This window comes from Dipodomys merriami, unplaced genomic scaffold (assembly GCF_024711535.1).
Source record: "Dipodomys merriami isolate MVZ:Mamm:240054 unplaced genomic scaffold, mDipMer1.0.p SCAF_34, whole genome shotgun sequence".
Classification (NCBI taxonomy): domain Eukaryota; kingdom Metazoa; phylum Chordata; class Mammalia; order Rodentia; family Heteromyidae; genus Dipodomys; species Dipodomys merriami.
Window position 1 is genome coordinate 12,615,691 of NW_027204937.1, and position 17,372 is coordinate 12,633,062.

The window sequence follows — 17,372 nt, forward strand, 5'->3', positions numbered from 1 at the left end:
TACACATTACCATTTCCTTTAAAATAGATGCTTACCTTGGGGAATCTTTCTTTGTACACATGATTCATCATTATTATCTCACTGTCAAATGAAACTGGGGACCGTCCAGGGCTAAGTAAGAAAAGAAATAATTGTGTTACTTTAGTGCTATGAAACTACCAAAAAGATAGCTTCCCAACTGTCTTCAGTACCCTGTATACTCCCATCTTCATGAGACCTCAAATTCCAGAGCATTCCTTATTCTGAGATTCACCCAGAATACCTTGTTCATTTCAAAATGTGGCCATCTTGAGACAGGCTATCTTCCTGCAAGGAGCCTAGCCTCACCTCTGTTACAGTCTGAAAAGGCTGAGCAAGGAGAGCCCATTGGTGGCTTTCCTAGTATGATCACCACCAATATAGGACTCTGTTTTTATGGCTTTGTCCAGTGGGATTTGGTATATGCCACCATGTTCTAGGAATACAATCAAACACCCCACAACAGCCAAAGAAAGACTATATTATTTATTTTTCCAAACAAGCTGTAGACAATGGGGCTAACTAGTTCACATGAGAGAACCAGGAAACCATTCATCTGCACGATCAATGAGTTCAATCAACCTTACAGTAAGTTGTAAGTCTGGGTCATTTACTGAAAGGAATCAGTATGATTGGTTTTTTTGTTGGTCGTGGGGCTTGAACTCTAGGGTTGGGCACTATCCCTCAGCTCTTCAGCTCAAGACTAGCATGCTACCACCTGATCAGCGCTACTTCCGGTTTTCTAGTGGTATATTGGAGATAAGAGTCTCATGGACTTTCCTGCTCGGGCTGGCTTTGAATTGTGATCCTCAGATCTCAGCCTCCTGAATAGCTAGGATTACAGGCACCGGCGCCCAGCAGGAATCAGTATGTTTTATCCTTAATTTATTATCATCCTTTAGAACTTGGATCTTTCCTCTAGTCAAAGATATAACCATATATCTTCTTAAACATTTCAAATTTTTGCTGGGCGCCAGTGGCTCATGCCTGCAATCCTAGCTACTCAGAAGGCTGAGATTTGAGGATTATAATTCATAGCCAGCCCAAGCAGGAAAGTCCGTGAGACTCGGTCTCCAATAAACTACCAGAAAATCGGAAGTGGCACTATGGCTCAAGTGGTAGAGTGCTAGCCTTGAAGTAAAATGCTGAAGGATAGTGCCCAGGCCCAGAGTTCAAGCCCGACCAACAAAAAACCAAAAACAACAAATTCAAATTCTGAGCCACATAGTTGAATGGATATTTGGGTTCTGCCCAGTTTAATGCCACATCTGATATCAACTAGGCTAGGTCCAGATTTGTTCCTCTCTGCCTTTCTCTATGGAATGTTACCTGTTTTATCCAAGGACTTCTCTGAGTTTCACTATGGACCTCTTAATTTCAATTGGCCTAAAAGCTACTCTTTATGTGAGTTTCTGAAACCAAAAAGTCTCTGTGAGATCAAGAAAGACACTAGGATCTATACTCATTATTGCATTTTTGTTGCTGTTGTTGTTGTTGGTTGTGGGGACTGAACTCTGGGCCTAGACGCTGTCCCTCAGCTCTTCAGCTCAAAGCTAGTGTTCTACCACTACAGCCACAGTGCCACTTCCAGCTTTTTCTGCTTATCTGGAGCTAAGGAGCCGAACCCAGGACCTCATGCATGCAAGGCAAGCACTCTACCACTGAGCCATCTTCCTAGCCCTCATTGTTGTATGCTAATCAGTCTTCCTGTTCTGGTCCAGCTCACTCTGCTATTCATGGTGCCAATATCATCAGAGAGATTCTTCTTGGGAGACACTGATGCCCCAGAATCCTATCCTTCATATTAGCCAATGTATTACTTCCCAGGAACTCTGGAAAGCTAATTTCAGTCATTAAAACCACCCTCATTTTCATTTCTATCCTTTTCCTTAGACTGGAATGTTGAGATGGAGTTACCAGCTAATGCCAAAGAAAAAGAACAGTTAATCAGAAGAATTTGACTAGCTGTATGCCTTAGTGGCTGAGTACATGTGAGGCCCTTGATTTGATTTCCCAGCCCCCAATTGAACAAAACAAACAAGAACTCAGAGAATTCACAGATGAATCAGGTATTAAAATTTGTTTGGCTTGATGAAGGTGGGCCCAGGTGGTTCAAAGAAATGAGATAGATCCAGGTGTTTAATTCTGCTTCTCCCACTCCATACTTAAAAAAAAAAATAGCACTAACTAGTTGTACAAGCAGGTTTCATTTTGACAGACCCATATATGCAAACAAATGCACCTTAATTAGGCTCACTCTTTGTGTTCTGTTTTGGAATTGGGGTTCTTCCCCAAGTCAGACACCTGAAGAAGTCTGAGACTTTTTTTTTTGGGGGGGGGGTCTGGTTGTGGGCCTGAACTCTGGGCCTGGGTGCTGTCCCTCAGCTCTTCAGCTCAAGGCTAGCGCTCTACCACTTGAGCCACAGTGCCACTTCCGGCCTTTTTTTCCCCTGCTTATGTGGTGCTGAGGAATCGAACCCAGGTCCTCATGCATTCAAGGCTAGAGTTCTACCACTGAGCTACCTTCCCAGCCCCTGAGACTTTTTCAGCTGGTTTAACTCAAGTGCCCTGGGCCCACAGTTGTGCAACTAGGTAACCACCAGAGCTGATGATATTATTGTTCTCTTTTACTGAATGGAGTTTGAAAGGAAAAAAGTGAGAGATCACTTGACAGCATCAGCATATTGTTCTTGGGATGATGAGCTGAGCTAAACCTAAAGCTAAAAAGCTTAAATACCACTGTACTTGACTTACTCAAGTAGTGAATGTGCTTAGCCCAGTATTAGCAAACTATGGTCTACAGATCAAATCTGACCTAATACTTCTTATTTTTTTGGCAAAGATTCTTAATTACCTGTAGATGTTTTTATACTATAATGGCAGAGTTAAACATGTGTGACAGATGAATGGCCTGAAAGCCTAAGATATTTACCATCTTGGCTCTTTATAGGACACATGCACTGACCCCTATGCTATGCAAACAAGCTGAAGCCCAAAGGTACAGGAACAGTGGACAACAAACAGCATCCTTCACCTGAGGCTGCGGGAGCGGGGCCGCATGGCTGGAGACTGCCGTCCCTCCTCATCTGGCACACTCTCTGTACTGAAGTGTTTTGTCAGAAAGTGCAGCTCATCAGCTGTAGGCTGGAAAGGCAACTGATGCAGTTTTTCTTGTGAGGAACATGATGACTAGAGGGGAAAACATTAAAGCCAGCATTAAAGATAAGTACAAGGGCATCGAAGCATGGAAAAGACAATCTGCTCATGGATTTCTTGGTCAACATAAACCCTAAGTAGGCCTTCTTTCCCAGCACCCTCTAGTCTAAACTAGCCACGGAAGCTCTCACAGCCCACCGGCCTGAGGAAGCCAAGACACAGAGTCCTTTAGATACCACACTGGGAGCTGAACCCACACTTCCTGAGATCTAACAACTCCATTACACCAAGTTGCTGCCTTAGATGGCAAACAGCAGATACTTCTGCCTGAACCTTTTGCCTTCAATAAAGCTTCTGACTCATTGGAATGGTAAGGTAATGGATGAATGTTTCCTGGCTTGGAAAATATTCTAGATATGATCATATGCAACCGATATCTCCCTGTGTTCTCTTTTGCCACTTGAGAGTACCACCCGAAGAACAGCTCAGCAATGTTTTCTTTTGGCCAGAGAGCTGGCTTTGCTGATATTAAGAGGGCTATAGCTAGAAGCCAGGACCATCATGTGGCAAGAAAATCCAGCAGAGAAGAAAATTACTTTTTACTCTAGAGCTGAATTTAGACTTGATCTGTAAACAATCATGAATTCTAAACATGGCTCAATACTTGAGAATTTCTGACAAGAACCCACCATTCACAGAAGGCCATTCAGAGCGCAAGCAAGTGCCACTGAAGGAATCTGCAGATGCATCTGTTGCTGTGACAACCCAAGTGGCTCCTGGATCAGGGAACAACCCCCTTTCCTATCAAGACTGACTGACAGCAGGCAAAAAAAAAAAAAAAAATCACTTGTTTGATAAGGGATATAGCAAAAGAGGTATTTATCTGAAAAAGGTCTTAAGTTTTGCTGCCAAAGACCAAGGAGACCTTTGGATTAATTTAAGAGTAGTATCTATGTCAAAGGAGGAAATGGTACTATTTTTCCTTGTTTGGAATTTATGTCTATAGACAGACTAAGCAGGAAGGACTGGGAGAGTGCTGGAAGAAATGAGGACAGGATCATTAAGTCTATGGCCTAAAAATCCTAAAACAACCATGTGGCTGGCTCTTCACAGAGTAAGTTTGCTAACCCTGCCACCCTGGCTTTTTGTTGTTATTGTTGTTGGTCGTGGGGCTTGAACTCTGGGCTTGGGGGCTATACATCAGCTCTTCAGCTCAAGGCGAGTGCTCTACCCCTTGAGCCACAGTGCCACTCCCAGTTTTCTGGTGGTTTATTGGAGGTAAGAGTCTCACAGACTTTCCTGCCCGGGCTGGCTTTGAACTGTGACCCTCAGATCTTAGCCTCCTGAATAGTTAGGATTATAGGCGTGAGCCACCGGCACCCAGCCTTTCTTTGTTTTTTGTCAGTTGTGGGGCTTGATCTCTGGGTCTGGCTAGGTTTCTACCACTTGAGCCATAGTGCCACTTCCAGTTTTCAGGTGTTTTATTGGAGATAAGAGTCTCACAGACTTTCCTGCCCAGGCTGGCTTTGAACCGCGATCCTCAGCCTCCTGAATAGCTAGGATTACAGCTAGCACCCGGCCCACCCTGGCTTTAACAAAAAGTTGCTCAAAGAGGAAGGTTTACTTTAGGGTTAATTGTGCATACTAGCAATTAGCACATTTGTTGTGTCTTGGGCTAAAACCATCTCTGAAAGAAATAAAAATTTCAGAGACAGGCCCAGCCTTTTATTGATACACATCAAATGTAGACACCAAATAACAATCATTATTCTCTTCTTTTTTGAAGGAAGAAGATAAAAAAGGGTCTACCAGGCTTTGGGATAAGAGAGGGATTGATTATCTGTTCTAGAAATAAAGCTGGGGATGGTGGTGTTAAGGGAACCTGCTTAGGAACTCCCATGCTTGGTCTTACAGGAGGAGGGAAAGTCTATCCTCAAGTCCTCTAACTTCACTAGGAAGACTGACTCCCAGGGAGGGTTCTGGTTAATTATTCTGAAGGTACTTATAGATCTGGCTATGTCTGTGAAGGACCACCAACCCCATTCCCCACTTAGCCCTATACTTTAGCAACTTCATTGAATTTGGAGGAAAAGCTGAAAACCATTTTGCACTATGGCTGGAAAGCAACAATCCATAAGGAAATAAGGAAGTACTTTCTTGGGGTGAAGGACAATGGCCAGAGCTGTCTACTTACTGAGACAGTAGAGCTAGGAGTGTTGGTTCCATAGCCTGACGAAGGCAAAGAGGCCAAAGACCAGCGTCGTCCATCAGTCCTATGAAGAAAAAGAAATTTAGGCATTTCTCCAGGTTCCTACCCTGCCTGTCTGTATCCATTAGCATCTGTTTTGCAATTGATTCATTGGTGAACTCCTCTTTGTCTCTAAACAGTACTGTTCTGTCCAGATGTGCTCTCATGTCTCTCCTTGTGTGATTTCTACTGCAGAGCTAGACCTCACTGACTACAGAGTCCATTACTTTGAATAAGAACAAAGTCTTATAATATTGTGGTTGAGGAACAAGTATTTTAACACTTTCAACTTTTTTAATTTCAGAGAAGCAATGGCAGAGGACTCTAGCTATAGGCATCAGTACAAAAGCAGAACTTCTGCTGAAATGCAGCTGTTTCCTTTTTTTGTGTGTGAGATGGGAGAGATGTCTCATTATGTTGCCCAGGATGGCCTTGAAGTTCTGGGTTCAAGTGATTTCCTGTTGTAGTCTCCTGAGTGCTGGAATTACAGATGTGTACCTCAAAGCCCAGTCTTTTATTTCCTTTTTGTTGCTGGTACTAGGGCTTGAACTTGTGCCTGAAGTGGTGCTCTTGCTTTGTTTTTTGTTTTTGTTTTTTTTTCTCAAGGCTACTGCTCTATTACTTGAACCACACCTCCACGTCCAGCATTTTACTGGTTAATTAAAGATTAAGAGTCTCAGATTTATTTACCGGGCTGGCTTTGAACCAGGATGCTTAGATCCCTATGGGATAACTAGGATAACAGATTTGAGCCACCAGTTTCTGGCTTATTTCCTTTTTTGAAGGCTCTATATAAAGTTTTCTCAGGCTATGGGTTCACAATCAGAAAGAAGTAAATCACCATCTGGGTCTAGATGGAACATCAATTGATGGCAAATATTTACAGGTCGCTTAGGACCCACTAGGATCCATGAAGCCAGTCTTTGAGAATACTTGCCAAAGAATGACAGTAACTTTATGTAAGATGAGGGATGTGACATACTTTGGGTAGATATGAGACTTTGAAGGCTGCTTCCTTCTGTTCTCAAAAGGATGTTCTCCAAAGCTCTTATTACAAAGAACCACAATTATGTGGTGGAGAAGATTAAGCACAGGTATCTAATTTGAAGTTTTTGTAATATGGACATGCAATTCTCTGCCTAGACTGTGGAATATAGCATAAAACATTCTTTCTCTTCCAACTTGGTAGTAGAGCCAGCTCAGATTGAAGGAAGATGGATTAAAAAATGTCTTTGCTGCTACTCATGAAGAATCTTAGCACTCAATGATGGAGGATCTTTAAAAGTTAAGTTCTTATCACAATTCACAGAGAAAATTACAAGGTAAAGAGATCTGGATAATTTATTCAAGGCTTCACAGTTATGGTAGGGGGCAGGAAGGAGGGTGAAAGGAAGAAATCTTGATAGGGCTTCTCCTTTTGAAGCACTCCTTCCTACCCTCACCAGTGCTGAGTGGTTTTCCTACTGAATTCTGTAAGCAAAGAATTGGGGATTCCATGCCACATGCACATGACTTAACTTACATGCCACCTGACAGTTAGCACATGTAACTTACAACTCTGCTGGAACCAGTCTCAGAGAAATGGGCTCATTCTGTCTGTCTGATCTATTCTGAATTCTAGAACTCTATACAAGAAAACCACTTAAATTCAGGAAAACAGAGCCAGTAAAGATGAGCTCTGGGATAGAGTTCCTAAGCTCTTGTCAAATGCATTTTTTCAAATGTTATTTTCAGTCTTTTTAGGTAGATATGGAAGCCAACTGCATCACCATCATTTATCCGCATATACTGAAGATCAGAGGCTACCAGAGTCAGTATGAAATGCCACCATTAGTTGTAATGGCCTCTTCACTGGGAGACCGAGGAAAGTTTTCAGAATGAGGGCAACATAGCCGTAGGCTCTGAAAATCCTGGCTCCAAACTCATGGGCTCTAAGCCTCGGTTCCAGCAAGTAGTAAGATATCTCTTTGATAGATATGAAAGGCCCAACGTTCATAACCACAATCAGAAAAGAATCATCACAAACAGTTCTCTCACCAAGCACAGAAACATAAGGCATACTGTCAGGCCATGCATAGCAGTGGCCCAACCTCTTTCCCCATTACATCTACTATTACCTGTCTGCTCTGTGGCCATGGCTGTAGTAAAAGACATATGTTATCATGAGAACCAAGAGAACAATAAAGAATGACTGATCTGTTTTACTTCCAACATTTGGCTAGTTTGGCAGAGGCAACCTTTCTTATTTAGGAATGTGTGGCAATTTGAAGTGAAACTATATGACTGGGTCTATCCTTAGCGTTTAATTAAATCTACCTTTTGCATGATATTTGAAACCAATATGATCCTATTGGGTTCCAAGCCAGACCTCAGTGACACAGGCACCAACAATTTCTTCAGCAATAACTAGCAGTTTTTCCTACTACGTATATAAAAGGATAGCCCAGGGATCCATGTTCCATGCAAATGACTCAAATATTATGCTTTCTAGCAGAGCTCTGTTTGGGTCTCATTGGCAATTCCCCAAACCTCTTAGTTGTTCTTACTCCTGAAGCCTAAATAAAGTGAGTTAAAGGGCATCAATGAATCCCATATTTCCTTCTGCCCAGAATACTCTCCATGCCTGTATTCTCACAACCAACACAGAAGCTGCTTCTCATCCTTCAATCTTATAGGACCACTCACTCGGTAGGACACTTAGAGCCCACTTCTTTCTTATTCATATATATATATATATATATATAGTACAGAGGGTTACAGTTACGTAAGTAAGGTAATGAGTACATTTCCTATCGAGCATTGTTACCTCCTCCTTTGTTTTTCCCCTACCGTCCCTTCCCTTCCCTCCCTTCCCTTCTTATTCTTTTATGCATCATTATGTTCTTTCTCTTGATGTTTTCATCACAGCTTATGACTATATGTTTGCTTGTTAATTTATTGTCCTTTCCCTATAATGCTCACTTACTCAATAAGCACTGTTTATTATGTACCAGGAGATAATTTTCAATAGCCTAAGGTATCTATTAAGTGGTCTAAAGTGTCTATTAAAGGTAATCTGATTATGGTTGAGGTGACACAGAAAACGTATAAGTAAGAAAAAAACAGGTATTAGAAAGTACTAGTTTAGGGGGGCGGAGGGGGATGATGGGAAGGGATGGAAAGGGGAAACAAAGGAGGAGGTTACAATGCTTGATAAGAAATGTACTCATTATCTTGCCCATGTAATTGTAACCCCTCTGTACAGTATTTTCACAATTAAAAAAAAAAAAGAAAGTACTAGTTTAAAAACTGACAGGGGGGCTAGGAAGGTGGTTCAGTGGTAGAGTGCTTGCCTTGCATGTTTTGAGGCCCTGGATTTGATTCCTCAGCACCACATAAGCAGAAAAGGCCAGATGTGGTGCTGTGGCTCAAGTGGTAGAGTGCTAGCCTTGAGCTGAAGAGCTGAGGGACAGCGCCCAGGCCCAGAGTTAGGCCCCATAACCGACAAAACAACAACAACAACAAAAAACACAAAACAAAACCTGACGGGGGGGGGGGGGAGGCAGGGAAGGGGGACTGGGCTGGGAAGGTTGCTCAGTGGTAGAGTGCTTGCCTTGCATGTATGAGGCCGTAGGTTGGATTCCTCAGCACCACATAAGCAGAAAAAGCCAGAAGTGGCGCTGTGGCTCAAGTGGTAGAGGACTAGCCTTGAGCTAAAGAGCTGAGGGACAGTGCCCAGGCCCAGAGTTCAAGCCCCACGACCGACCAAAAACCAAACAAATAAACAAAAACAACTGACAAGGTTAGAGATGTAACTCGGGTAGTAGAGTGCCATCCATGAGCGAAAGCATCAGATACTGACTTTGAGCCCTGTTTCTCTCTCTCTCTCTCTCTCTCTCTCTCTCTCTCTCTCTCTCTCTCTCTCTCTCTCTCTCTCACACACACACACACACACACACACACACACACACACGCACACACACACACACACACCCTATATTATTTGATACAGAAGGTTTAGATTATATGGTTAGGGAAGGTCTCTCTAGGGAGACAACATTTAAGATGAGATTTGAGCCGGGCGCTGGTGGCTCACGCCTGTAATCCTAGCTACTCAGGAGGCTGAGATCTGAGGATCTCGGTTCAAAGCCAGCCCGGGCAGGAGAGACCGTGAGACTCCTATCTCCAATAAACCATCAAAAAACCGGAAGTGGCGCTGTAGCTCAAGTGGTAGAGCGCTCGCCTTGAGCTGAAGAGCTGAGGGACAGCGCCCAGGCCCAGAGTTCAAGCCCCACGACCGACAAAAAAAAAAAAAAAAAAGATGAGATTTGAATGAAAAGAATGAATTAATGAAATGAAGTGCTGAGGGAACAGCTTTCTTTACAAAGGGGATGAGTACATAGACTCTAGTACGTCTCTCAGTTTCAAGAAAATAGGGGCTGGGGCTGGGAATGTGGCTTAGTGGTAGAATGCTTGCCTAGCATGCACGAGGCCTTGGGTTCTATTCTTCAGTACCACATAAACATAAAAAGCCAGAAGTGGTATTGTGGCTCAAGCAGTTGAGTGCTAGCCTTGAGCAAAGAAGCTGAAAGACAGTGCCAAGGCCCTGAGTTCAAGCCCCAGGACTGGCAAAAAAAAAAAATAGGGACTATGTCTATTTTGTTAGCACTAGATAAGAAAGCACCCAACATAGTACATGGCTGAAAGTTTGATTCTGAGTAAATATTTATTTATTTACCAGTAAATATTTACTAATATTTACCAGTATATTCTTTTCTTTTTGGGATACTGTGATTTGAACTCAGGACCTCATGCTTGCTAGGCAAATGTTCTATCCCTTGAGCCACATGCCTAGTCCTTTTTGCTTTAGTTACTTTTCAGGCAGGGTCTTGCATCTTTGCCCTAGCCAACCTGAACTCCAATACACCTACTTATACCACCCACATAGCTAGGATAACAGGTATTTACCACCATACGCTGATTTTTGGTTGGGATGAGGTCTGTAACTTTTTTGCTCAGGCTAGCCTCAAAACACAATCTTCCCAATCTCTACCTCCTAAGTAGCTAGGATGACAGATTTGAGCCTATGTAGGCTGGCCAATCCAGAATATTCTTTTTGTTGTTGTTGTTGGTCATGGGGCCTGAACTATGGGCCTGGGCATTGTCCCTCAGCAATTCAGCTCAAGGCTAGTGCTCTACCACTTGAGCCACAGCACCACTTTTGGCCTTTTCTGCTTATGTGGTGCTAAGGAATCCAACCCAGGGCCTCATGCATGCGAGGCAAGCACTCTACCACTGAGCTGCCTTCCCAGCCCCTTCTACCTGGGCTTTGAACCACAATCTTCAGATCTCAGGTCTCAGATCTCAGCCTCCTGAGAGCCAGGATTTCAGGCCTAAGCCACCAGCACCCAACTTCCAGCATATTCTTACACTGTAAGTAATCCTATTTGAACCCTCAGTTGACTAACTGGGAGTTACACAACAGAGGAATCCATGGAACAAACCTGAATGATATTTCTTATAAGCAAGGCAACTGGGTCAGGAGGGGTACCCAAGTCAGTCATCAGACCTCCCTACCTTTCTAAGTCTTTTTCTGAAACATAGAATCTGGAGAGAAATGGGATAACTTGAATAGTGAGTAAATACTCTTTCTAGGAGTCTGTTCTTTTTTGTTTTTGTTTTTTTGTATTTTCTTTTAGGTGCTTGAACTCAGGGCCTGGCATTGTCCTTGAGTTCTTTTTTTGCTTAAGGCTAACACTTTACCACTTTAAGCCACAGTACCACTTCTGGTTTTCTGGGGGTTAATTGGAGATAAGTCTCACAGACTTTCTTGGCCTGAGCTGGCTTTAAACTGCCATACTCAGATCTCGGTGTCCTGAGTAGCTAAGATTACAGGTGTAAGCCACCAGCACCTGGCTACCCTGAGCTTTTTAGTTCCAAATTCAAGGCCAGCACCATACCATTTGAGTCACAGCTCCACCTCCAGATTTTTGGTGGCTAACTGGAGATAAAGAGTTTCACAGACTTTCCTGCCCAGGTTGGATCACAGATCCTCTGATCTTAGCTTCTGAGTTGCTAGGAGTATAGGCATGGGCCACTGGCATCCAGCTTATTGTGTCTTTTTTTTTTTTTTTTAAGTAAGTATACATTAGGTATACATGGGTGAGAGAGGTATTTCATTGTGACATTTTCACAATGTATTCCCATCAGTCTCTATGGTGTAGTTTTAACAAGTAGCCTGAGCCAGGCACCTCTAAAATTTTTAGTGGAAAATAACTGAACACCTGGTAGTCTTTCTATGCCCACACTTGGGTGAAGCCCTTGGAACTAGATGGATTAAGAGCATCATTTTGGGAAATGCTGGGAGGAGAGACCATTTTTTCATTGGTCACTGTAAGGCAGCTCCTATTTGGAATGTACTCTTAGGACATCAGGGACTTGTACTTAGTATTATAAAAATACTTCTTATTTGTGTTTACTTTTCCTTTCAAACACTCAACTAGGAAGCAAAATTTCAATAAGGTGATTATAATCTGGAAGCAGAAAGCAGGAAAGGAGTTTTATGATTAGTAGATGAAGGTAATCCAACCCACTTGAAAGAACACTGACTTGAAGGATGAATTTGACACTCAACTAACATTCATGCAAGTGCCACATATATTAGTCACAGAAGAAATTTTCTCACAACTTACCTACGGGCAGGAACAAAGGAAAAGTGAGCAGGTGCATTTGGAGAGAAATTCCGGGGGCTGTCCAAAGGACTGTTACCTGTGATGGGGAAAAGAAAGACACTCCGTGAGATCTGATTCTGAAAAGGGCTAATGGGACTTCTAGGCAAGGCGCCTTCCTATATCATTGGCACAGTATACTTGTTTATTTTCTCGGGCCCATTATTGTTTTAACTTTCTCTTTGTAAAAGTTTAGTAGGTCATAGTCATCTCTCATTCCCATGGTACCTAAAACAGATCACGCCTCTCAGATATCCATTCTAGATCTAGCAGGAACATACTTGGTTCCTGCCCTCCAGTCTGTTTTGTTAGTGCAACTCAGCTTTCCAAAGCCTTAAAGATTTCTCCAAAGGCTACTAGCCTAAATGTCCCTTGCACATCTTTCACTGCATACTGCATTCAACGGACTAAGCCAGAAATGTTTGTGCTGTAAGAGAAACAGTTATCAGATGAGGACTCAGGATAGCAGTATACATTAAAGTAGTTCATACTTAGGGCCCCCAAGAATATAAAACATGCCCAGTCTTCTCATAGTATAGGACTTGCTGCCATCTCTTAGTTTTCATGTGTCCCATAATTTAAAAATAAGTTAAAATTAAATAATTTAAAATTAGCGTCCCACTAATTTAAGCTCAGAAGCTTTGAATCAAACAGTGAGCAAACATTTATATTAATCATATCAATTCTTGAACCTAATCCTGTCCATACTTCTCTGGTGCTATCTTCCAGCTGAGGTTGGTACTTCCGAGTCCCAACTTAGCAGAAATTGTCAATTTGTCCCACCCCAAAAGGCCATGTGGAAACATTCCATATTGTGCTGACAACCCCCCAAACCTTGCCCACCTCCCCACTTCTAGGCTAACCTCTGTAAACTAACTTCAAGTATAAGGAGTCTAAGTACCCTGGAGCCTGGTAGGTCAGTGTGCCCTACATTTTCTTACATAGCCTATTCCCTGCAAGGGGTATGCATATTCCAAGGGGCCATGAAGGTGCTCCTATTGTTGCCCCGTTATCTCAATCTAACATAGCCTGATTAGCAACACTTCTGTGTTTATTGGTAATATGAAGACATTCTTTTTGATTGAACTAATTAGGAAGAAGCATCCTCAGCTTCCTCTCATCTCCACATCTTATCTAGTAGATCTGCACTCAATCCTAGTAATTCTGAATTTTCCATGTGTCTAGATTATTCTTTTTTTTGGAGGGGGGGTCCGGTCGTGGGGCCTGAATTCTGGGCCTGGGCGCTGTCCCTCAGCTCTTCAGCTCCAGGCTAGTGCTCTACCACTTGAGCCACAGTGCCACTTCCGGCTTTTTTCTTTTTGCTTATGTGGTGCTGAGGAATCGAACCCAGGGCCTCATGCATGCAAGGCAAGCGCTCTACCACTGAGCCACCTTCCCAGCCCCATCTAGATTATTCTTTATAGTTTATTTCCATCTATTAGCTGTACTAATAGGCCAGATAGGCTCCAAGAGAAATGATCAAGTATCAAAACTTTGATGATACTGGGACTTGCCAGACAGGCTCTTTAGTACTTGCGTCAAAACCCTAGCCCTTTTGGCTCTGGCTATTTTCGAATGAGGTCTTGCTCTTGCCTAGGATGGCCTAGACTACACTCCTCCAATTTATGCTTCCTGAATAGCTGGGATGACAGGTGTACCCCATCACACCTAGCTTTTGTTTTTAATTCATTGAAATAGGCTCTTATGAACCTTTTGCCTGGGCTAGCCTTTAATTGTGATCCTCCCAATCTCTCTGCCTCTTGAGTAGGTTGAATTACAGCCATGCATTGTACCTGGCTAAACTCCTCTCCCTCTTTTAAAATTCTATTCTTAAACCAGTCATGGTAGTTTGTGCACATAATCTCAGCACTCAGGATACTAAGGTAGAAGGATTTTGAATTCATAGCTAGTATGTTCAACCAAGACAAAAAGTTTTTGAGACTCCATTTCAAACAATAAAAAAGTATGGTGTGTGTGTCTGTCATCCCAGCTGTAGGAAGCAAAAATAGGAGGAGTATATGATTAAGGCTAGAGCAGGAATAAATGTGAGTCTTTACTTGAAAAATAACTAAAGTAAAAAGATCAGAGGATATAGCTCAAGATGTAGAGTACATGCCTAACAAGCACAAGGTCCTGAGTTCAAATGCAATATTATTCCCACAAAAAAAGAAGTTTTAATGTTTCTCATACAGTTACATGGATAATCTTCTGAAACATTTTGGAAAATGTGATCAGCAAATTCTAAGTAGTGGAATGACAGGCACAGAGCACAACATTATTAAAAAGTGTCCAGCTCCAAAAATACAATGGACTGAACACAAGTAAAAAAAGGAGAAGTTTTCTTCAATAACCTAAATGAAAAGTGACTAGGAAGAGCTGGGCACTGGTGGCTCATGCCTGTAACCCTCACTACTTAGGAGGCTGAGATCTGAGGATCGAGGCTCACAGCCAGCCTAATCAGGAAAATCCATGTGACTCTTATCTCCAATTAACTTAGAAAACCAGAAGCAGATCTGTGGCTCAAAAGGACAGAGTACTAAGCCTGGAGCAAAAGAGCTCAGGGACAGGCCCTAAATTCAAGCCCCACAACCACCACCACCACCAACAAAAGTGATTAGGGGCTCCATAAGAACATGTCCACCTAGAGTTAGTAACAGCATCTGTATCAAACACCTATCAGAACTAAAGGCACTGTACAGTATATCTTCATTTCAGTGTCAATAAGTAGTTACCAATTTATCAATATCTAGGTTTAGAGATTTGCTTGCTAGAATTTTTAGAGCTGGCCACAGTTTAACCTTTTATGCACCAAAGATACCTCAGCTTGGAAGTGGCGCTGTAGCTCAAGTGGTAGAACGCTGGCCTTGAGTTGAAGAGCTGAGGGACCACGCCCAGACCCAGAGTTCAAGCCCCACGACTGACAAAAAAAAAAAAACCAAAAAAAAACTATATAGAGCACCAAAGATACCTAAGCTTGAAGAAAAGAAATGGCTCACAAGTTACAAAGTTGTTGCCAGGACATACACAAAACAAACACTTTGTATGTGACTGAAATCATAGAGGCAAAAAGCCTCTATAAGCCAGGCGCCAGTGGCTCATGCCTGTAATCTAAGTTACTAGGGAGGCTGAGATCTGAGGATCACCATTCAAAGCCAGCCTAGGCAGGAAAGTCCATGAGATTCTTATCTCCAATTAACCACCAGAAAATCGGAAGTGGTGCTGTGGTTCAAGTGGTAGAACACTTGTCTTAAGCTGAAGAGCTGAGGGACAGTGCCCAGGCAGAGTTCAACCCCCACAACCGACAAAAAACAAAAACAAAACAAAACAGCCTCTGTAACCGGGGAAATAATAATGAATTCCTTCCCAGGGGCCAGGATCCAAAATCCTTTCTAGGAGAAGCTATTCTGACACCAAGTCCAGGGTCCTAGCACAGAACCACAGGGTAAGAGCAAAGTCTATAACAAGACAGCAATACTTTTCACATCAGCTTTGTCTTGGTGTTGACTCAGACTACTTATGTTTCTCACTGGGTATGAATAAGAGAGCTCTCCAGAGTTCTTCCAGGTTCAATAATGCATAAATAATAACTCATAAATTCAAGAAAGCAATCTCTCTCTATATAATATCTATCTATCTATCTATCTATCTATCTATCTATCTCTATCTATCTATCTATCTATCTATCTATCTATCTATCTATCTATCTATCTATCTATCTATCTATCTATCTATCTATCTATTACCAGTCTTGGGGCTTGAACTCAGGGCCTGAGTGTTATACCTTAGCTTCTGTGCTCAAGGCTAGTACTCTACCACTTCAGCCACATCTCCACTTCCAGCTTTTTCATGGTTGGAGATAAAAGTCTCATGAACTTTCCTGTCCCAGCTGTTTTCAAATCATGATTCTCGGATCTCAGCCTCCTGAGTAGCTAGGATTATAGATACAAGCCACTGTCACCTGGTAAGAAGGCAATATATTTATTCCAGTTCTTTTTGAAAGTCCCCTTTCAGGACAAAGAGTTTTCTATTATTCCAGATTTAATACAAATGAAGTATACACCTAGAAAGGGTGTGCTTTTACACAGCCTTATGACCCTAGACCCAGAGACAGACAGTGCTTATGTCCTCCTGGCTCTTCATTTAATTTTCCAGGCATTCTATCTCCTTTCTCCATAAAAGCACCCAGGTCTGAAGTCATGTCTTTAGGTTGTAACAATTACTGTATTGTTCCTATTTGCTCAAGTTACCAACACATTTGAAATGCTCTCCTCATTTTTTTTTGGTCGGTCGTGAGTCTTGAACTCTGGGCTTGGGCGCTGTCCCTGTGCTCTTCAGCTCAAGGCAAGCATTCTACCACTTGAGCCACAGCGCCACTTCCAGTTTTCTGATGGTTTATTGGGGATAAGAGTCTCCTGGACTTTCCTGCCCGGGCTGGCTTTGACCCGGGATACTCAGATCTCAGCCTCCTGAGTAGCTAGGATTACAGGTGTGAGCCACTGGCACTGCCTACTCTCTTCATTTTTAAGAAGTGTTTTCTTTGTTGTCTTTGTTTTTACTGGTCCTGGGGCTTGAACTCAGGATCTTGGCGCTGTCCCTGAGCTTCTTTTGCTCAAAGCTAGTGTTCTACCACTAGCACCACTTCCAGCTTTTTCTGAGTTGTTTATTGGAGATTAGAGTCTCATGGACTTTTCTGCCTGGGCTGGCTTCAAACTGTAATCCTCAGATCTCAGCCTCTTGAGTAGCTAGAATTACAGGTGTGAGCCAAGAGCACCTGGCTTTAAAAGATTTTACTCCTACATTCATGATATTCTCTTTTATCATGACTTCTGTCAATGTCCTCAGAGATGACCTTTTCAATGACTTTGCTTCTAGAGAAGTTTCTAAAGAATGTCACACAACAAAACCAAGTAGTCTTATCTTACACATGATCATTACTCCTAGCTCTGCATTACTCCTAACATACAGCTGGAAATCAGATCACATTCCCTATTTAAGTGACCATTTTCATTCTCACCTCTCTCCTCAGGCTCTCAACAAATCATTTCATTTCCGTTTCAGTGAGAAAACAGGTACTGAGAAAACTTCAATAAGTTCTCATCATTACACATATCATTTATGCCACATCCCCCACTTCCTTTCCTACTACCATGGAAGAACTGAGTACCAGATTATATCCAATCTTCTGCTTATTTACTAGATACAATTCTTTCCCTCATAGCCCCAAAAGTCAATTTTTGCCAACC

At 42.4% G+C, this 17,372-nt stretch overlaps 1 protein-coding gene across 3 annotated transcripts in view; it reads right to left on the reverse strand.

Moving 5' to 3' along the window:
- The window catches only part of Mast2 (microtubule associated serine/threonine kinase 2), a 125,501-nt gene that overhangs the window by 22,290 nt on the left and 85,839 nt on the right, over nucleotides 1-17,372 (reverse strand). For 2 of the 3 annotated variants that reach the window (XM_069987342.1, XM_069987345.1), the window contains 5 exons: nucleotides 12,094-12,169; nucleotides 7,540-7,560; nucleotides 5,369-5,447; nucleotides 3,053-3,207; nucleotides 36-111 (listed from right to left, as the gene is read on the reverse strand). In XM_069987342.1, the coding sequence (XP_069843443.1) occupies nucleotides 36-111; nucleotides 3,053-3,207; nucleotides 5,369-5,447; nucleotides 7,540-7,560; nucleotides 12,094-12,169 (407 nt within the window). The remainder of the gene's footprint in view (nucleotides 1-35; nucleotides 112-3,052; nucleotides 3,208-5,368; nucleotides 5,448-7,539; nucleotides 7,561-12,093; nucleotides 12,170-17,372) is intronic. The other variant, XM_069987344.1, reaches the window with a different exon arrangement.